The following is a 21,867-nucleotide window of genomic DNA, read 5'->3' on the forward strand; positions in this document are numbered from 1 at the left end:
CATCAGGAGAGGGTGGGTACCTTTCATCTAGGTCTTAAAAAGATAGGCAGGAGTCTACACATCCTCACGGAAGTCTGAAGAGGGAATTCTGGATGGTGGGGTGGGATGGTGAAGATGCCTGGCACTTGTGAGAAGGGTCAAGACTATAGATGTAGGGTGATTCCAAATCTAGAAGGAATTTACTACTGGCATGATGGAGAGAAATCACTGACAAATCCTTTCCTTAGTAGCAACTAAGAAGCTAGACACAATTGTCAAAAACAACCATTTCTGTGCTCTAGTAATCTACCAAAGGCCTATGACAAACAGAGAAGCATTCATTCATGAGAAGTACTAAACTTTGGGGAAGCACAGAGTCTGTGACATTTTTGTCTGGGGCTGCTTCCTCCCAACCCGGCTCTGCTGGTGGGTGGTCGAACCAGAGCAGAGCCAACTCACCTGATTTGGAGTGTTGTCTGTTCAAGTGACGATCTCAGTGGCCAGCAGTATGTGTGTGCAGGGGGGCACACATTGTGTGTGTGTGGGGCAGTGGTTCCGCTAGTCTGTGGTTGTGTTTGGGGCAATAAATAAGCCAGTGGAGTAGCAGGAGATTAAACAGGGAGTCCCAAGAGGTGTGGCAGCTCCAGGGGGCCTGATGAGCCTTCTGCATATCTGAGGTGGAGGGGGGGCTCTGCATGTGTACAACAGAGACTGGAACAGGTGCAAGCTCCACACACCTCCCTGGTCCATGGAGAAGCAAGAGAGAAGACTGGAAAGACAAATCTGGGTGGTACTTGAGAATTGCCTGAGGTTTGAACGGACTCATCAGCCCACATACAGATCGATCATAGGCAAGTGGAAGCTTTATTGGCTCAATGCGTTTGAACACCATTTCTGATCAATATGTGGCTGAACAATAAGCAATACAATCACAAGGGTGACCTCTAGGAGGCAGGCTTATACATTAAATAAGGAAAAGAAAAACAAGAAACACCAGTGGCCAGAAGTTGCAGGGGAAACATGTTTTATAGATTCAGTCTAGGCAAATTACTACATAAACACACAAACCCAAAAACCCCCAGGAGGGAAGATTCAGAATCCAGAGTTACTATAACATATTTTCTAAAATGTCCAGCACTCAAGAAAAAAATCACGAGATGTGCAAAGAAACCAGAAAGCATGACCCCTACTCAGGAGAAAAGAAGTCAATAAAAACAGCCTTTGAGTATCCCCAGATACTGACTTCAGCAGCCAAAGACTTCATAGCAAATCAATAATAATAATAAGACAAGAAACTCAATTTAAAAATGGGCAGAAGACTCTAACCAACATTTCACCAAAGAGGACAAATATGAATGGCCAATAAACACCTGGAAAAGCAAATTAAACCCACAGTGACTTAACATCACACACCTGTTAGAAAGGTTATAATAAGACAGAAAATACCAAGTGTTGGCAAGGACACGGAGAAACTGGAATCCTCATTCATTGTGGGTTGGAAAGCAGAACAGCGATACGTGCGATAGCATGGACAGTGTTATAGTGAGACGGGGAAGCCGCTCACAAGACTGCATACTGTTGGATTCTGTTTCTGGGAGAGGTCCAGAAAAGGTAAATTTTTAGAGAGAGAAGGCAGATCAGCAGTTGCCTGGGGCTGAGAGAAGGTGCTAGGACAGACTGCAAATGGGCTTGAGGACAGGTTTTGGTATTGGAAGTGTTCTAAAACTGGGCTGAATTTACTAAAAACCATGGAATTATACACGGACAATGGGTGGATTTTATAGCATGCAAATTATTAGCTCGATAAAGCTGTTAAAAAAAAAAAAAAAGATGAGCAGTGGCAGCAAGTTTTGTTGGAAAGATGGTGGGCCTGGGGTCCCGTGCACCTGGAGGTGAGCATCAGTAACGGCGCCATACATTGGGCTTTGTGTTGCACCCTTGATCTGCAGCATCTCACTTAACCCTCTCACAACAGTCGCGCCGGGCAGGTACTATTATTACTGGCCCCATTTTAGAGGTGTGGATCCAGGCTCAGAGAGGTTCAGTAACTTATCCACAGTCACACAGTTAGTGGGGAGCAGAGCTGGGACTCAGACCCACGTCCACCTGACACCACAGCCATGCTCCTAACCCAGAGCTCCCTGACCAGAGATCTCTCTTTGGTAATAGACTCTGGACTAAATGGGCAGTGGACAAAGTTTTATAGGTAGGGGCTTTTAAAACTTCTTTAAATGCTGCCTCTTGACTTTATAAGTGTGTAATGCTATATGGTAATTGTATTAGTTATCAAGAATCGCAACATCAGCATCCTATTTTAAGTGCCCTGGCACAAGGAGATTTTACTTTTTGACAATTATGAATAAACAGGCACTGTGGTGTGTAATTTTAAAGCTGGGCCTCTGAACATATTTTGCAGGGGATCAAACGGGCTGATGGGCAGGGGGTGTGTTGGTCAGAGATCAGGCACACCCCAAGGAACAAAAAGGGGGCCTCCATTCGCAGACGGTTCTGAGATCTGAGTGGGACAGAGGAGTTGGCCGCGCAGCGTGAGAGATGCTTCAGGGGGCAGCGTGGGGGGTGGGGAGCATTCTGCCTGAATGCCTGCGTTTTCTTCCCAGCTCTTAGCTGGGAAATGAGCTAGAAAGGAACACCTTTTTTGGGAAAGGTTTCCGATATGAATAACAAGAAACACAATGGCATTATGGTTAACATTTACAGGGCGCCAACAGTTTGCAGGGCATTGTCCTAAGCACTTTCTGTGTGTTTACTCCCAGGACAATCCGTGACGCAGGAGCTGTGAGTTTTTCCGAGGAGGAGAGAGCAGCACAAAGAGTTTCCCTAAGGCACTGAAGGTCACACGGTTATGCGATGGTGAAGCTGGGCTTCCGGACCAGGAAGGCAGCTTCTGCCTGCCTTGGCACAGGGGCATCACCATTCCCCCGGAGGGCAATGACACCAGTTGGGGTGACCGCCCTGCCCTCGGGGGACCGTCCCGGTGCTGGAGACCCGGTGAGTGCTTTCGACCACATCAATAGCTTCGGTTGCCAGTCCTGAAATTTGGTGCAGGGTCGTGTTGAAGTGTCACACTAACAATATCTTCCCCTCCTCCTATCTGGATTGTAATCGCCACGAAGCAGGTCGCACTTGTGGCCCCAGCCTCAGCTCAGTTCACCTGAACGGCTGCTCACGGATTCACCGCCAGGTGACTGGGCAGCTGGGGAAGCAATGCTCACCTGGAAAACCGAGATGCCTGTCAGGGGGTTGCTGGGTGGTCTGCCAGCATATTGTCTCTGAAGCACTTTAAGATATTCCAGCACAGGGGCGCCCGGGTGGCTCAGTCGTTGAGCATCTGCCTTCAGCTCAGGTCATGATCCCGGGGTCCTGGGATCGAGCCTGGCATCGGGCTCCCTGCTCGGCGGGGAAGCCTGCTTCTCCCTCTCCCACTCCCCCTGCTTGTACTCCTGCTCTCGCTCTCTCTTTGTCAAATAAATAAATTAAAAAATAAAATAAAATATTCCAGCACAGACAGGAAGTGGTGATTACTTCTATTGGCATTCAGTTACTAACCTGACCTATCAGCAATACACATAGGGTGAGGGGGTTACTCAGTATTTGAAAGACTCTAATCAGAAACCCATTCTCCAGAGGGGGCCCCTACAAGCTCTGGCTAATGAGAATCAACACTAGGTTGATCTAGAACACTAGATTAAGAGTCAACACTAATAAGCCGAACAGATGAGTCTTTAAAAAGTGATTTTCCAGCAATGAAGTGACCGGTGTATTAGACGTGTGGGTTGGCTAGAAACCTTGTATGGGTGCCTCTGACCTTGTGTGAATGGTTCCTGGACTCAGGATTCTGAGGCATCACCTGGCTCTGACGAGAAAGTTCTCTGAATCCGCCCTATAGCACATGGTCACTTCTGCCCTGAGGGAAACCTTGAAGCAGTTCTGTAAAAATCATTCCTGAATCTTCTGAAGCTTATGATTTGGTGTCTTTAAATCACGGGTCAGACTAAGGCCTGAAGTTTTGCCATCTATAGGATGGCTGTTTCTACCGGCATGCAAAAATCCTATCACAAACCTCCCAACCGTGACCTCAACATCTGTGTCCCGCCTCCGGCTCAAGGGGGCGTTGTCCCACCTAACCCACCCCCACCACAGTAAGAAAGGCTCTCGTCCATGCTTTGCCCTGCTCCTGCCTCCTGGTGCTGCCCCATGAGGCCCCGTACAGCGGACAGGCCTTCTCCCTCTTGGGAATCAGAGGTCACACCGTTCTTTTAAAGGCGGTTGTCTCTGTGTCTCCATCTGACCATATTTGATTAAAACAATTCTTGCACATGTTTCAAAACAAACGCAAGGGATAAGCATCTAAAAAAAAAAACCAAAAAACACAAAAAACACAAAAAAACCAGAGGGCTTCGAACTCACCAAGCTGGCAAAATCTGTTTTAGGACCGTTCTTGCGTCTCCTTGCTAATACAAGTCTGAACGGGCTCTGGAAAGCTGCGGAGGCTGGCTTTCACTGTCGTGGGCCACCTGGGGGCGAGGCTGGGGGGAAGGAGGCTGGCAGCCCTCAGCATCCCCTGAGTAGTGGGGGCTCCTGATGGCCACAGAGCTAGTAGACCCGCACAAGAGTAGTGCCTTTCCCCAGTCCCTCGCGCCTGCCACTTCTCTGTGCCATTGTAGGGCGCGCACGCTGCGTGTGCATGGGGCCAGGTCCTACCCATCGCTGGCTCTGCACGGTGAGTTTCTGGTGTGCCCGCGGGCAGAGCATTGTGCATATGGCATCATGGTGAAAGTCATGTTGGAGCCCCCAGTATCTGGGATTTGGTCCCGGTTCTGATTCTGCCCAGGGAGCCCCTTTGGCCTGGGTTAGTTGCTTCTGCTCTCTGTTCTCCTGTTTGTAAAAGAAGGTGGGACCGTAGGGGTCGGGGGTCCCCTGAAGCTCCTCTCCAGCTATCCAGCCTAACCTCCTTCTGTTTTTGCCTCTTCCTGTGTAAAAGGGTTCAGAAAAGCCAGCGTGAGGGGCCTGACATGTTAAGATGGTGGGGGGCACCAGTGCCCCCCGAAAAAGGAATCTCTAGATCTGATGGGCATGGGGGCTCTAGTAGAGGCTGCAGAAGGGGCCCTTAGCAATGAAAGGGGAAGTAGAAGGAGCCAGAACGGCCTGTATGGTAGAGAGCAGGGAGGGATGGTGGGGTTGTCTTGGCCCAGTCCTGCCGTGGCCCAGTCCTGCTGTGCCCAGACCACGTGGCGGCTTTCGGGATTCCGAGTCAGGGACCCGAGCTGTGATCCCCAGGAGCCAGCAGGGAGGAGGCTGGGCACCCAGCGGGCATGCGTGCCAGCCAGCCATGACGAAGCCCAGCTGGAGAGCCATGGCACCCACTCAGAGAGGTTGTCATGACCCAGACACCAGCCCTTCGTCTTCCTGCCTGAGACACTCACCTGGTTTCGAGGAGCCCTCACCGAACCCGCCAACGATTCCGACCTCCTTGGACTTCTCTGGCCTAAGTTCTACCATGCCAGCCCCAGGGACCTCTTTCTGTTGCAGTGTGCCTGTCATTGTTAACTCAGGCTTTGTGCTCGCAGGAGCCCCTCCTCTGTCCCACTGCCCTCTTGCAAGCACCTTATTCTATGTCTTCACAGCCTTCGTTGTTGATTTACTTAGAGGTCTGGTTGTGTGGTGATGGTGGGGGTCCGTCACCCCCGTCTAGGCCCAGGGGGCCAGGGACCTCATCTGTCTGACTCACTCCCAGCACATAGGAGATGCTCAGTGAGTTTTTGCTGAAATGGATGAATGAGGAGCACCTGGGTGGCTCAGTCGGTTAAGTGCCTGCCTTGGCTCAGGTCATGTCTCAGGGTCCTAGGATCGAGCCCCGCATCGGACTTCTTGCTCAGGGGGGACCCTGCTTCTCCCTCTCCCTCTGCTGACCCCCTGTTTGCTCTCTCTCTCTCTCTCTGTCAAATAAATAAATAAATAAATAAATAAATAAATACAATCTAGAAAAGAAAAGAAAATAAATGGATGAATGAATTCATTCAACCCCTGAAATGTCACATCATGACAACCTGGCCACTGGGAGTTAACCCATAGCCATGATCAGATTTGGACCCTGAAGGCGTGTGGGAGCATTGTTCTTGGCCAAATCCTCATTTTGGGTTTATTGACTTTTTTCCTATAACTCTGCAATACAGGTGACTGCCCTGCAGGTTACCGTTCCCCGGGGCTTCGAGGAATGGGAATATGCCCACCAGAAACGTCCATGAAGCTAGTTACCGGGGAGGATTTATAGAAGAGAGTAGCGCCTGGGGTGGGGGTGGGGGGAGCGAACAGGCTTTGTGACCGGGGGTTTGTGACCCGGATCTCTACTGACTTTTACTGACTGAGCCCCCACAAGGACATCCCAGCAGCAAATGCAGCTCTGCTGGGGTCAGGCGGACCCTCAGAGCCAGGGAGACACGTCCTCAAGTCACACTGGGATCATCACGACATGGTTTATTTCCTGAGTGTTTTCAACGTGGACTCCGTCGCAGGAGGTTTCCACCTAGAATTTCGTGGGATTTTCAACCTTCCCGAGGAAGAGGACAGCCTCTGTGGCTCTCCTGACCAGCAGCAGCAGGAAGGACCGATTGAAGCGCACGACGGTGTGAGAGGGGCCGTCCTTGGAGCGGACTGTGAGCTTGGTGGCCGTGGCCGCTGCGGCTTCGGTGCCCTCCTCACTGACGTCCAGCACAGCTTTGTGGGCGGCCTGCCAAGGGAAAAACGGACGTCAGCGGTCCCCATGGAGGCACCTCTATTTCACTGAGCTTTGGGGTTCTGCCTGGGGACAGTGATGCCCCCCTCCAGGGGCCTCCAGCTCACTGCTCCCGGTGCCAGGCACGGGGTGGGCAACCGCCGCTGATACCGGTCAACTGGGCCCCTACACGTGGAGTCGGGTGGTTACAAATGCGCACCGGAAAGCCTGGGGTCGAGTCCCAGTTCTGCCACTTTATTGTCGCAAACGTTACTTAGGGGCTCCTGCCTTCACTTTCCAAATCTCTGAAAGGGTCATTGTCATGGCGTATTTCCCACAAGGTCATGGGGTGAATTAAAGGAGACGCAAAGTACGGGAACCATAGTATTACCGCACTGTAGCCCTGGAGACGCAGGGCGGTGTTATTATATACTGGATCCCCTCTGGGTCTTCTAGCAAAGAGACTTCACCAGGGGCTCCTGTCCTCCCAAGCTTCAGGGGGCCTGAGAACTCCAGACGATTACAGTCATTATTGTTCATATGTGCACATAAACACATACTGGGAAAAGGACCGTTACACTCAGCAGATTTCACTGTGACCTCTGTATTCTTTCCCCCGACACCAATGACAAAGGCCCCCTTCAGTGACCCAGGACCACTTCTGACCATTCTGATCTATTACCAAGATACATTTTTCGGTCAGGGATCAGAAACTGCCATGCAGACAAGGACCAGCCCTCTCGTAAGAGCAGGGGACACACGGGGTACCTGGAAGGTTCCCGTTCACTAAAAGGGGTGTTCATGGCTCAGCTCCAGCTGATGGATTCTATGTAGGGGTTTGGGCTCATGGTTGCCGTGTGGGAACTGGACTCAGTGATTTCTTTCAAGACAGTCAGAAATCTATACTTTGAGGTACAATATCCTACATATTAGAAATTGGCTCTCTCTTTTTCTTTTTAACACTGCAGGCCAAACACAGCACATCTATAGGATACGAATGGCCCATGGGCAGCCAATCAGGCCTCAGTGTGAGGCCCTAGGCTTCAGGGAGGTGAGGTCGAATGACAGGTTGGGCACCTGCTCATCTGTAATAGGTCTCGAGGTAAAAGTGTTGCCCTCCCAGGAGAAGTCTGATTTTCAAGGAACGGTAGTTGGATCTTAGGAACGTTTGTTGGAAGAGGGATAAAAGTTGCCTGTGTATCAGAGTGATGATGGCCATAAAGCCACAGGCCTAGCAGCCTTGAAATTCAGCCCTACTTCTGCCATAGAGAGGTCACTTTCCCTCTTGGGGGTCTATGTTTCCATATCAATGAGATGTGAGGGCTCGATTAGCCAGTTGCTATAGGCCCTTCAAGCTCAAGCAAATGTTCTCATGGACCAGCTCACTTTGGAAAGCTGCAGGAAGTCTCTCCTTGTGATTCCAGAAAAATCAGCATTTTTATCAAAGGCATCCCGGATGCCCATCTTCGGGAGGATGGTTTCCAGGTCATAGGAGGCAGAAATGGAGAATTTTGGAATGAACACCTCTATCCACCTGTGGAGATGGGGAAAAGTAAAAGGTGATGTCACAAGCCCCTTGGTCTCTATCTCTGCTTCTGGGTGGCATTTTGGGAGACTCTGTTCTTCTAGCTATTACTGGTTGCTGCTAAAGTAGTCAACACATCCCAGACAACCAACCCAGGTTGCTCTGGAGGTAAGCCCCCTGGATGAGCAGCTCTAGCCCCATAGATGAATAAGAAGGAACGGGGCCCTGTAATAAAGTAGGGACAGAGCATAGACGGGGACCCAGCAAGGGAGCTCGTGCCAGTGACCCATGGGGGACACCAGGCAGTGATGGAAGCGTGTCTGCCATCTCCCCCAGCCCTTCCTGAGACAAACCCTGCTAAGTGCTGAGAGCAGCAGAGTCCAGTAGAACTTTCTGCAAGGTTGGAAACATTCTGTTTGTGCTGACCAGTAGGTTACCCACGAGGAGCTCGTGGTTATCGAGCACTTTGAACGTAGCTCGTGCCAATGAGGTAAAAAAAATTGTAGTTTCACTAATTTTAATTCATTTGAATTTAAATAACTACATGGGGCTAGTAGATGGACAGCACAACCCTGGAGTTCAGCATAACTCTTTTTCTTCCTCTGCAATGGTTTCCCTGAACCAAGACTGAATAGCCCGCATTTACTGAGCACTTACTATGTGTCAGGCACGTCCCAGGCACATTCATGAGCTTCATTTCCATTTTAAAGATGTTAAGAGTTAGTTTTAGTACTTTGCCCGAGGTCATGTACTTGGTAAGTCCCAGAAATGAAAGCACAGAAGTGCTGGATGGACCCTGACGTCCTCATCGATGAGCATCTAGCACAATGGACAGCTCTCTCCTCCCTGTTACGGTGCCCTGCCCTGGCCTGGCCGTCTCCTCCCTGCTGTCTGCAGCTCTTCACACACCGCCCCCTGCCCCAGCCTCTGTGCTGCCTCTTCTGTCCAAAGATGGCTGCAGTCAGAGAGGAAACCTATGAAGCATCCTTGCTTGATTCCCAGCTACGCCTCTTTGCCAGCGCTGCTTCCTTTCCAAGCCTCTATGTCCTAGCTGTAGCCTCACGTCCTACCTATGCTCCTGACTCAAATGCACTACCTCCGTGAAGCCTTCCACGGATCCCAGCTGAAAGCGAACTCTCTTTGCTCAGAAGCTCCTCAGCACACTGCCTGCCTTCTGCTGAGGCACTGATCTTTGTCTTCTTGAATTACAGTTACCCCTGATCCTGTCTTTTGTCTCCTCCTGGCTGTGGGCACCTTGGAATGGTGCCGACAAGGCCAAGAAAATATTGCTAAGAGATTATACATAAGACTTTGACATTCTTTTTAATCTTATGGTTAATATCCTTTTGATAGTCTCCATAATCGTTACAGAACGAATAATAATCTTACCTATTAGCTAACATTATCGAATGCATACGCTCTTCCTGGCACTGTTCTAAGCACTTTATAAATAGTAACTTGTTTTATCTTTTCAACAACTTCTGGGTTGAGTAATAGTGTTATCCTCACTTTGTAGGTGAGCATTAGTGCTTTTTTTGCTTGTTTATTTTTATGGAATCATTCCATGGAATTTAATATCCGATCGGCTGCTTGAGTGAGTTCTGCTTGCAGGGAATCGCTACAATGACATAATAGTGTTGCGGGAACATATTAGCTACATATTAGCCTTGGACAATTCACCTCCCGTTTTAGAGCCTCTACTTCCTTACCTGTGGATGGGGGTGATAGCACTCTTCATCTGTCAGGTGATTGTGAAGTTCCCTATCCAGCAGGTGCTCAGTTGGCATTCAACAACTGCTATCATGGTCTTCCCCCCCCCATCCTTGGAGGTACCCCACCACCCGCCTCAGACCCCAGGAGACTGACACAGATTCCCACCTCTTCTGGAGTAAGTGGCTCCATTTCCTCAGCATCGTGGCTGACAAGGCCTGTTCCAGCTGCTTCATCTTGCCCTGGCCAGGGAGAACAAAGAAGGCCACAATGTCTCCACTATAGTCCATCTGCAGCACAGAGGAGTTCAGCTCTGAATCCACTCCAAAAGCAAACTGTTCTACCTGGTGCATCATTGGGACCTTCACAGTGGTCCTCTTGCCCACCAGGAATGGGGAGCTCTTCCTCGTATATCCAGGGTTAAAGGGCTTCTCCCACTTGGCTAGCACAAAGAGAAAAGAGAGGTCTTTAGGTCTAAGTATAGTCAGTGAGATGAAGACAGCAAAAATGATGAAGTAAGGATCTCTGAAAACTCGCTCCTCCATAAAAACAATGAGACAAAACCACCCACAATGGTCTGAATTAACTTCCTTAGAACTCTAGAAATTAACCAAACTCTTTCAGCAAATTAGGGAATAGTTTATTAAAGGGAAGCAGCTAAATCTTGGTAAGAAAGTGAGCTTTGTGGTATTTTAACTTGCCCTAGTTCCATTTCTCTTGTCCTGGCTCTTCAATAATAGCCTTGAAAAATAATAGCCTGCATTTGCAGTGAAAGCCAGCAGGCTGGCAGCCACTGAAGGGGAAAAAATAGGGCTGGAGTACTTTCAAAGACTCATTCCCAAAGAACTGTTATTTGACCCGTCCTGTGCTTCCCTGGAAGGCATCACTCGAAAAATTGTCTGTATTTGATCTGATTTGGAGTTCAACCAATGCAAAAAGCCCATTCCTCAGAGGGAATTAGTAAAAACAGTCACAGGTGGTGATAAATTTTGCGGCTGCTGGAGGCTGTAGATAACAGTTGAGGCAAACAACAGATTAATCAAAAAGGTTAACAGGACAGGCTGGGGGCAAATAACAGTTGGGGCAAACAACAGATTAATCAAAAAGTTAACAAGACAGGCTGGGGGCAGGGGTGGCATCTGACAGAGTAAGGACCTCTGAATATTTCCCCTTCCATTAGGACAATGAGAAAAACTGGCAAAGATATTCAGAATCAACTTTTTTGGAACTCTGGATATTAACCAAAGGCTTGCAGCAACCGGGGAGTTAATTCAAGAAAAATGGCTGAATCTCAATAAGAACAGTCAACTTCATGGTTATTTTAACTTGTGAGAGTCCCACCTTCTACTCTCCAGCTCTGCAGTAGCCTTGAAAAATAGCCTGTATTCCCAATATCATCGGGAGAAGAATTTTCAAAGACTCATTTTCAAATTATTACTATTACTTGACCTCTCTGGTAGTTATCTGGAAGACCCCACTTACAAGGTTGATTGGTGCTCACTCAGTGCTTAAAGCCTTCTTCCCAAGGGCTTGGAAGTTTTTGTTAGAAACAGTTATAGGCAAGTGTTTTGTTTCATGGTTGTCTGGATGAGGATAATAGATGGGACAAACCACAGAGTGATCAAAAATTCTGAAAGGAAAAGCTGAGGAATAAGATGTCCATAGGAGCTTTGGAAAGTGCCACTATATCTTGGGCATTTAGAGGCTGTGTGCATGTATATAGCTGTATGCATATTTGAGAAAAAATATGAGGAGGCTGTAAGTTCCTACTTATGGCTGACCTTGAGGGTCTGCATAGACAGAAAGTGAAGACTGAGTCAGAGTTATAAACTGCTTGGCTGAGTGTTGATGGCACACTCCACCATGCATACAAAAGCCCTCAGCAAAGACTAGGAGATTTATTTATTCTAGACACATACGAAATCTCTGCCCAATCATAGCTAACCACTTAACTAACCAAGAAGACACTTCAGTGGCCACACATCACAAAGTATAGACTTTATATTTTTCTAAGATTTTATTTATTTATTTGACAGAGAGATAGAGAGAGAGCACAGATAGGCAGAGTGGCAGGTAGAGGGAGAGGGAGAAGCAGGCTCTCCACTGAGAAGGGAGCCCAATGCGGGGCTCGATCCCAGGACCTTGGGATCATGACCTGAGCTGAGGGCAGATGCTTAACTGACTGAGGCACCCAGGTGCCCCAAAGTATAGACTTTAAATAATTAATTCAGAAAAATCACTAAACAAACAACAACTATTGCAACAAGCAAAACAATCAGTCTTTGGAAGGAGGAGAATCTGATTTTCAGAGTTGTCACATTACATAATCTTAAAAATCCAGCTTTTACAAAAGAAAAAAGTATGAGATATAAGAAGGAAGTATGGACCAAACAATCTACTAATATCAAAAATAAAAGAAGGAACAGTGCCATAGATCTTATGGACATTACAAGGAAAATAAAGGAATACTACGAACAACACTATGCCCACAAATTTGATAACCTAGGTAAGATATTCCAATTTGCCAAAACTTATATAAGAAGAAATAGACAATATGAATAGGCCTGTATCTATCAAAGAAATTGACAATAATTAATAACCTTCCAAAGCAGGAAACACCAGGTCCAGATGGATTCACTGGTGAATTCTACCAAACATTTCAGGAAGAAATTATACCAATTCTTTACAATGTCTTTCAGAGGATAGAAGCAGAGAAAATACCTAACTTGTTCTATGAAGCCAGCATTACTTTAATACCAAATCAGACAAAGGCATTGCAAGAAAGGAAAACTACAGACAAAGATCTGTCATGGACATAGATGCAAAAATGCTCCACGAAATATTAGCCATCAGATTTGATAATGTATAAAAATAATTATATACCACAACCAAATGGGGTTTATCCCAGGTTTGTAAGGCTGGTTCAACATTTGAAAATAAATTAATATAATCCATCATCAAGAAGCTAAGCAAGAAAAATTAATCATATCAATAGATGAAGCAAAAGCATTTGACAAAATCCAACACCCATTCATAATAAAAATTCTCGGTAAACTTGGAATAAAGGGGAACTTCTTTAATTTGATTAAAAATATCTACAAAAAGCCTATAGCTAACATCATATTTAATGGTGAGAAACTCAAAGCTTTTCCACTAAAGTCAGGTATAATACAAGGATGCCCCCTAGAGCCACTCCATTTCAGTATTTTACTGGAAGTTCTAGCTAATGCAATAAGACAAGAAAAAGAAATAAAAAGTATACAGATTGGAAAGGAAGAAATAAAACTGTCTTTGTTCACAGATGACATGATCGTCTATGTAGAAATTCCAAGAGTCAACAAACAAAAGAACTCCTGGAACTAATAAGTGATTATAGCAAAGTTGCAGGATACAAGGTTAATATGCAAAAGTCAAATGCTTTTCCATATGCCATCAATGAACAAGTGGAATTTGAAATAAAAAACACAATACCATTTACATTTGCATCCAAAAAAATACCTAGGTATAACTCTAGCAAAATATGTATAAGATCGATATGAAGAAAATTATAAAACTCTGATGAATGAAATCAAAGAACTAAATGAATGGAAAGATATTCCATGTTCATGAATAGAAAGACTCAATATTATTACGATGTCAGTTCTTCTCAACTTGATCTATAGATTCAATGCAACCCAATCAATATCCTAACAAATTATATTATCAATATTAACAAACTAATACTAAGGTTTATATCAAAAAACAAAAGACCCAGAATAAGCAACACAGTATTGAAGGAGAAGAACAAAGTTGGAGGACCAACAATAACCAACTTCAAGATTTACTATAAAGCTACAATACTCAAGACAGTGTAGTATTGGTGAAGAATAGACAAATAGATCAATGGAACAAAGAGAAAGCTTACAAATAGACCCATGTAAATATAGTCAACTGATATTTGACAAAGGAGTAAAAGCACAAAGGAGTGGAACAAATATAATCTTTTCAACAAATGGTGTTGGGACAACTGGCATTCATATGCAAAGAAAAAAAAGAATCTAGACACATACTTTACATCTTTCACTAAAATTAATTCAAAATGGATCACAGACCTAAAGGTAAAACACAAAACTATAAAACACCTAGAAGATAATAGAGGAGAAAAACTAGATGATCTTGGGCACGGCAATAATTTTTAGATGTAACACCAAAGGCATGATCCATGAAAGAAATCACCGATGAGCTGAACTTCATTAAAATTTAAAATTCTGCTCCGTGAAAGACAATGTCAAGAGAATGAAAAGTCGAGGGACCAACTAGGAGAAAATATGCATCTGATAAGACCGTTATCCAAAATATACAAAGAACTCTTAAAACTTAGATAAGAAAACAAATAACTTAATTTTATTTTTTTTTTTTTATTTATTTTTTTTTTTTTTAGAGAGAGAGAATGAGAGAGAGCACATGAGAGGGGGGAGGGTCAGAGGGAGAAGCAGACTCCCTGCCGAGCAGGGAGCCCGATGCGGGACTCGATCCAGGGACTCCAGGATCATGACCTGAGCCGAAGGCAGTCGCTTAACCAACTGAGCCACCCAGGCGCCCCCAAATAACTTAATTTTAAAAAGTGGGCCAAAAACCTTGACAGATAGATCATGAAAGAAGATATGCAGATGGCAGATAAACATGAAAAGATGCTCCATATCATATGTCATCAGGGAAATGCAAATTAAAATAACCCCAACACACCCATTCAAACGGCCCGAATCTGGAACACTGACAATACCAAATGCTGCCGAGGACGTGAAGCAACAGGGACTCACGCACTGCTGGTGGGAATGCAAAATAGTACAGCCACTTTGGAGGACAGTCTGGTGGTTTCTTTCCAAACCAAACACACTCTTGCCATACAATCCTGCAAGCATGCTCCTTGGTATGAGGAATTGAAAACTATGTCCACACAAATCCTTGCATGTATTATATGATTCTATTTATAGAAAATGTCCAGAATAGGCAAATCTATAGAGACAGAAAGTAGATTAATTACTTATTTCTGGGGGAAGAGCAGAAATGAAGTGAGTGCTCGTGGATAGGGAGTCTCTTTCTGAGGTGATGAAAATGTTCTGGAATTACATAGTGGAGGTATTTGCACAACTTGTGGATGTACCAAAATCCAAACCCACTGAACTGTGCAATTTAACTTGGTGGATTTTGTGGTAGGTGAATTATATTTCAATAAAAAAAATAAGATTAAATTAAATGGAACAATGTATATAGAGCTCAGGAGACTTGGAAGGGGCTCACGGCATATTAATTCTTTTTGCTTCCCCTCCCTCCTTGCAGAATGGATAGATAAATGGGTGGGAAGGTGAACGGGCGGATAGAAGGAAAGATAAATGGGGGAGGGATGGATGGCAGGAGGGAGAAAGGAAGGGAAGGAGAGAGAGGGGAAGGACGGAGGGTTGATATAGTAGTGACGATTCTGCTGAAGTTGGCTCTATCATCATCCAGACGATTAGCACAGAGACTCACACACATCAGGCACTCAATACACGATGGATCTTTTAAAGCAACATGCCCAGGATCATGGAGCAAGTAAGGGGCAGAGGTAGAATTCAGACCCAGGGCTGTCTGACTTCAAAGCCCATGTCCATTCTGCTGCAGCACAGTGTTTTTGTAAACTGTAAAGCTCTAGACGGGTGCCCGGGTGTTGTGAATGGCAGTCATCCTGGCCTGTCTGCACTTCTACACCTCTAAAAGTGCTCTGGCCTTTGGATTTGCCTCTGAAGCTGGGTTGTCAGAGAACTCTGTGTCCCTCCTCGAAACCTTCGGGAGGCAACCAGGGCAGCTGCTGGTAGCAAGAGATGAGGCCCTTACTCACAAGCTACTTTCCAGAAGATTTTCCCCATGGGCTGCCCACTGAGCCCAAAGTCAGTCCCTCAGGGCACATAACCAGGCTATCCAAAGTCAGAGCTGAACGAGCCTCCATCATAATCGATCGACTGAAGCCAAGAGAGGAAACAGGATGTAGCCACAGTCATGCAGCCAGCCAGTTAACACGCCTGGTCCAAATTCAGACTTCCCATTACCTGACTGTGCTGTCTAGGGTTTGTTTAGCTTGCTTATTCAACTGGGGGACAAAAAAAGAAACAACATTAAAGTCAAAATCAACCTCTCAGAGCCTTACCTTTAAAGAAAATGTGGTTCACCAGGACCATGACCGTCAGAGGTTCAAGGCCTTGGATTAAGTCTATGAGCTTCCCTTCGGTCTCCTTCTCCACATAGCTGTTGATCTGCTCCCGGGCAGTGGAGGTGCTTGAGAAATCTGTAGAAAAGACTTTCGACTCATACAGCCTCTTGATGTTGTCCAAGAAATTTGTCTGCAGCCACAGCTCCTTTTTGATGAAGAGGACACTCCCCATCCTCAGGTCCAGGTCTTTGCTGGGGGCTCTGAGCGACTGGAGCAGGTGCTGGAAAGCCTGGTGGATGGCGGGCTCTGGCACGTGTGTGAGGTTGAACCCCAGGCTCTGGAGGATCTGGGTCTTGGTGGCTGAGCGGGCCCCGAGGGAGAGCATGGCCAGGGAAGTGGAGACACTCAGTGGGGAGAAGAAGACGTTCTGGTCCGGAGTCTTCAAAACCAGCCTCTGGTATAGGCGGAAGGCAAAGCTGGTGTTGCTGGAAGACAGCCCGGAGGCGGCGGTGCTCCTTGGGGAAGACAGGCAGGAGAATCCTTTGCTGGGGTCCCTGGGTGGGGGCACACAGGGGATTGCTGCACAGATGCTGACAATGAGGAACACTCGATAAAAGGCAGATGCCATTTTGGAACGAAGTAAGTCTGCAAGAGAGGAAAGAACCATCAAGGGAGGGTGAGCCAAGCGTCTGGCCCCCGAATCAGAGATCTTGCAACACCCCACCCCATTTGAGATAGAATGGGGACATGAGGGATGGTTAACAGGGCAGTTCACTCAAGTAATCTCATTGGCTCTCATGAAGGAGATGCAAATATTATTGTTGTCTTTAGCTTACAAACAAGTAAACAGGCCTCAGAGACATTGTGTCATTGACCTCAGGCCACCCAGCTAGTTTGTGTTCCGTCTGGGATTCAAAGTCAGGTCTTAAATCCTGAATCTCAGCTCCCACGCTCTTTGCTGTTTCTGCTTCGTAGGCTTCTTATTCAGAAAGGAAGATAGTGGAACCAGACTGCAAATTCCCAATCTTAGCAGCCACAGGTGTCCTCTTCCCCCTGAGAGATCCCTCCAGATATTCTTGGTCCCTTTTGTGTTGAACTGATCATTTCCCTGCCGTGGCTGCCCACCCCCAGCCGCAGGCATTTGCTGGCAATGTCGATGTCCCTCAACAGGCTGTCCTGGGACCGCAGTCCTCGGGGGCCATGAGCACAGGTGCCTAGTTGCTGGTGGGTTGCTGGCTCTAGCCTCCACCGCCTGCCCCCTGCATGCCTCATCCGGCTAGACTGAAGCACCAGGAGCATTTTGGATTAAGTGAGCTGGTGGCAGGTGGAAATACCAGTTGTTTTAGAGCGGGACAGGGCTGGGCTTGCATCTGACTCTGATGCTCACGATGGGCAAGTTTTAGCTTCTCTGGACTTCAGTTTTCTTTTTCTGCTCTGGGAGGATGGTCTGTACCTTATCTAGTTATTCAGAGGATCAAGTGTGATGAGGTCACTGGTCTCTGTCAGGACAGTCCTAAGATCATAGCCACGCTCCCAACAACCTCTTGGTTGAAACTCAATTTATGTAAATTGAGTAATACTTGATCACACCAGATGTGATTAAAATCAGAAGGAACTATACAAAGAATCTTTTTGCCAAATGAGTAATTCTTTTGGGAAACTGCAAATCTGTCCCCTTTGCCATTTATCTAATTGGGTGATTTTTGTTTCGTAGGCAGGGGAGTGTGAGGCAGGCTGCAGAGACGGGGCCACCGGCAGGAGGTGCAGACTTGATTCTGCCCGTGGGATCCACAGAGGGGATGCAGAGGAGCACCTCCATTCCAAAGGAATTTCCAAGGACTGTTCTGGGAGCCACGCGTGTCCTTCACTGCTCCCCCCACCCCGGGCACAGTGCCCCGGGTAGGAGCGGCAGGAGAAGCTTGGTGCACTGTCCTGAGCGGAAGGGCGTTTACACCAGTGTGGAAGGGACTGAAGGAGAGAGGCACTTGGGACAAAAAGCCTGAGTTTCTCCTATTTGATGAACCCCGTGACAGGCTGAGGGTGCTCAGGACGCCATGCGAGAATGTGGGGTCTGTAAGGACAGCTCTGATGGGCGGAGGGGCCTGCGGGGTCAGCGTGGGGTCATGTCAAAGAGGAAACCACGGGCCCAACATGCTCTCACTTACACCGAGTTCCCAACAGGGCTGAAAACCTCATCCAACTGCAGGTTCCGCCTCTACCCAGTCGGTCAGGAATCTCTCCATCAGGCCAGTGAGTCGGCCACGTGGGCCCTCCATCCCCCCCAAGGGAGATGAGGTCATCTGTGTGGGAAGACCCCTTTCCTTTCCCTCTAGGGCAAAACGCCTGGCCTGGAACAATCTCTTTCGTTTGCCAATAACGTCCTTGCCAAACCCCCTTTCTATGAAAACTTGCCATTTTGTACACCTCCTCGGAGCGCCCCTCTGTTTGCTGCCCGAGTCATGTGTCATTTAATAAAGCCAATCAGACCTTTAACTTTTCCTCGGTGGGCCTGTCATTCCCAGGAGCAGTGCTTGAGCTCGACAGTCAGCCAGGGGCAGAGCCTCGGCAAGACCAGCACTCTCCTGCACGACCACGATCTGGGTAAAGAATGGCAGCCTCGCGCGCCCACCTTTGCATCCTGTCCTGCCAGGCCTGGCTTCACCGCCCCCCGACTCCCGCCCCGTCTGTGAAAGGGGGTGGCCCGAGGAAGAAGGAGCACAGTCTGCGTACCACCCAGCACGGTGTCGGGCCCGCAGAGGGCCTGAGGTCAAAGCTGCTTCTCCCTCGTGGCTGTTTGTGCTTTGTGTCCCTCACTGGGAAGCAGGGTGAAGGGGCAGGCCTGTCCTTGGGTATTCCTGACCGTGGGAAGGGACAGGGCTGAGGGCAGAGAACGGCAGCCACGCAGAGGGGGAAGGGAGGCGCCGCAGGACATCGGGGGCCTGTATCCCTCTTGGGGTGGGTGGGGGTGCGAGTGGGGCTCCCGGGGCACCTGCTAACGCCGGCTGTACCTCCCAGGGGATCCACACCCCCACCAGCAGGCACGGCCTGGCCAGAGGGCGTCTGACTCCATGCCCCAAGTCCTGGGCTGAGCAGGGGAGACCGGCCTGGACCAGTAGCCCTTCAGGCAGTCCGCTAGTGAGTGTCCTGGCCCCTCGTGGCCCTGGCCTTCACGTGGCCTTAGGCGAGCCGCTGCTTCTCTCTGGGCCTCAGGGAGGTGGCCTCCAAGGGCTCTATGGCGATGGGCCTCAAGGGGCAGATCCTCACGCTCTTGAGGAAAAGCTCTGATGAAAGCTTACTCATTCAGCTCTTAAAATCCAACCTCCTTCCTCACTTGGCCTCTCCGCATGCCCAACTCCTATCCTCTCATGGCTGCCCCTTCTGTCTCCCACGGAGGCCCCCCACTGCCTCCCTGTGGCTGGGGGCGGGGGGTGAGTCCTGCCATGGGCTCTGCCCGTCTCAAAGAGAGGGACACTGTCCCCCCTGCACCTGACCCTGCCTGGGCCCCTCTCGCCCGGGGGGCCACTGCCTTTATCCCACCTTTCATCCTCTCTCCCCTGCTCCATCCCCCACTTGGCTCCCGGCTGGGTCACTCATCCACACCGAAGACAGGTGGAGCTTTCTAGATGCAAAGCTCATGTGTCACTCACCTACTCAGCTTCCTCAATGGCTCCCCACTGACCTTGGGAGGAACGGCCACGCACCTGTCATTCAAGGTCCTCCTCTGCTGGGCTCTCACTTACCTCCCGAGCTTCATCCTCAAGCACACAGCTGTTCCACGTTGCTGGAAAGGTTGTATGGCCCTCCGCCCACCCGCCCTGCCCTGTCTTCATTTGCCTCCTTGTCTACTTGAGTTCCAAAGGGCTTCATTCCATTCTAAAACCCCACACTCCTGGTGACACACACTTCTGGCAAAGCCCCAAACCTGGAATAAGCCACCTGTCTGTTCCTTCTTTGCCAGCCACTGGAGGGAAGTGGCTCACTGAGGCGGTCTGGTCCGCAGTGACTTCCCAACCACCGATCTTGATGTGCCTGGCAACAGGCACCTCACTCTCCCATTGACTGCAGGGAATACCTCGGTCTTCCATTTCCTGAAGACGGACCCCTGAGCCTCCCATGAGGGCATCTGTGCATGCACACACACACACGAGACCACCTTGGCCCCCACCTCCCATGAAAGACAGACCCTCGGAAAAGGAACATATCCCCCTCTGCCCAGCACTCCTTGCAGAACTTTGGAGAGCATCCCTTATGTCCATCCCAGGACCCTCACACCTCTCTCTTCCATATTCCCAACTACATCCTTGCCGTTGGCTTTTAAACATGGTCAAGGCTTGCCTGCTAGGACAAACAAACCACTACCAACTGTACGATGAAAACCCCTATTCGCTCCCTGTCTCCATCCTCCCCATCCCGACTCACATCCTCATGAGCTGTGTGTTCACTGTCCTCACGGTCTCACTTCCACTCACCCTTGGCCCACTCCAGTCTGGCTTCTGGGTCCACAGAGACGGGACCAGCCTGCGAACGTGGCCAGGTTCACCCTAGCTGCCTCCCCAGTAACAGCTGACACTGGAGACCACACTGTCTTCTCCAGTCCCTCCCTGAGGCTCTGTGACACCATGACCTCCTGCTTTTCTCCTCTCTCCCCATCTCCCTCCGTTCCTCCTCCTTAGTCACCTCTGGGCCTCCCCTCCTGTGCCCCGTCCTGGTGTGCCCCCCAAGCCTCGGCACCCTCTCCTTGGTGCTCTCCTCTGCCTCCAGCTGATCTCCTCACGCCCAGGGCTTCATTACCAAGATGCACATCACTTGCTATTTTTAATCCCCGGGCCAGAACTTTCCTAGGAATTCCGTATTTCTAACCCCCTCCTTGATATTTCCTCCTGATGTCACAAATGAACCTAAAGCTCAGTAAGACCCAGACTGAACTCAGACTCTTTCCCAAACTCCATCTTCCCATGGAAGTCACAGCTGAGACCTTTTTCAACATCTCCGTCCACGGACAGCACTCACCTAGCTATTCGAGCCCAGGACTCACACTTGCATCTCCTTGTTCTTCATTCCCCACACCAACACATCACTTACTTACTTATTTTCAACTGTTCCAGTAGCCTCCCATTTCCCAGAGCGGGCACCAGCCTCTCATCCAACCTGCACTGGCTGGACTCTACCGGCCCCTCTAACTTCATTACAGACCTCAAAGCCCCTTGCTTGGGGCTGCTGTGTCCAGCCGTTTCGCCCATTTTTATGCTCCTCACAGGTGATCTTTGTTGTACCCCACTCCCCTCCCCCACCAGACTTTCCCCTCGAATTAATTCCTTTCCACTGCTTAGGTCCTATGTCATGTCACACCCTTAAAGGAAGCTCTCTTTGAGCCCTCAGATCAGGAAAATTCCCCCCTTTAAATGTTTTTATAGCACCATTAACCTCTTAGTGAAATACTTATCATGGTCATAATTTCACATTTATTTGCCTGACGGAAAATGAAACGAATCAGGGCACTTGCCTCTCTGTTCTCCCCCTACACCCCTGTTTGGCCAATACAAAGGGCTCCCCTTAAGTGTTTGATGAAGGAGTGAATTGAAATAAATTAAATGGACGATTTACCTCGGAGGGGTCATACTGACAGGAAATGAGCAAGAAAGACCTTTCAGGTCTTCCTTCAGGTGCTAGTTACACAGGCGTATGCATACATAACACTTGAGTTGACTCAGCGTTTGGCCATTGTGGCCAAAGTACCTGCCATTGGACTTATGA

The 21,867-nt window shown here is 48.5% G+C and overlaps 1 protein-coding gene across 1 annotated transcript; it reads right to left on the reverse strand.

The window, feature by feature from the left end:
* Positions 1–6,523: 6,523 nt before the first annotated feature.
* SERPINA9 (serpin family A member 9) lies at positions 6,524–16,633 on the reverse strand. The gene is made up of 4 exons (XM_032404694.1): positions 16,111–16,633; positions 10,116–10,389; positions 8,099–8,246; positions 6,524–6,727 (listed from the first exon to the last, which is right to left on the reverse strand). The coding sequence occupies exons 1-4, from the start codon at positions 16,496–16,498 to the stop codon at positions 6,524–6,526; spliced, it is 1,014 nt and encodes a 337-aa protein (XP_032260585.1). The 5' UTR covers positions 16,499–16,633.
* Positions 16,634–21,867: the final 5,234 nt, after the last annotated feature.

This window comes from Phoca vitulina, unplaced genomic scaffold, assembly GCF_004348235.1.
Source record: "Phoca vitulina isolate PV1807 unplaced genomic scaffold, GSC_HSeal_1.0 scaffold7, whole genome shotgun sequence".
NCBI lineage: Eukaryota > Metazoa > Chordata > Mammalia > Carnivora > Phocidae > Phoca > Phoca vitulina.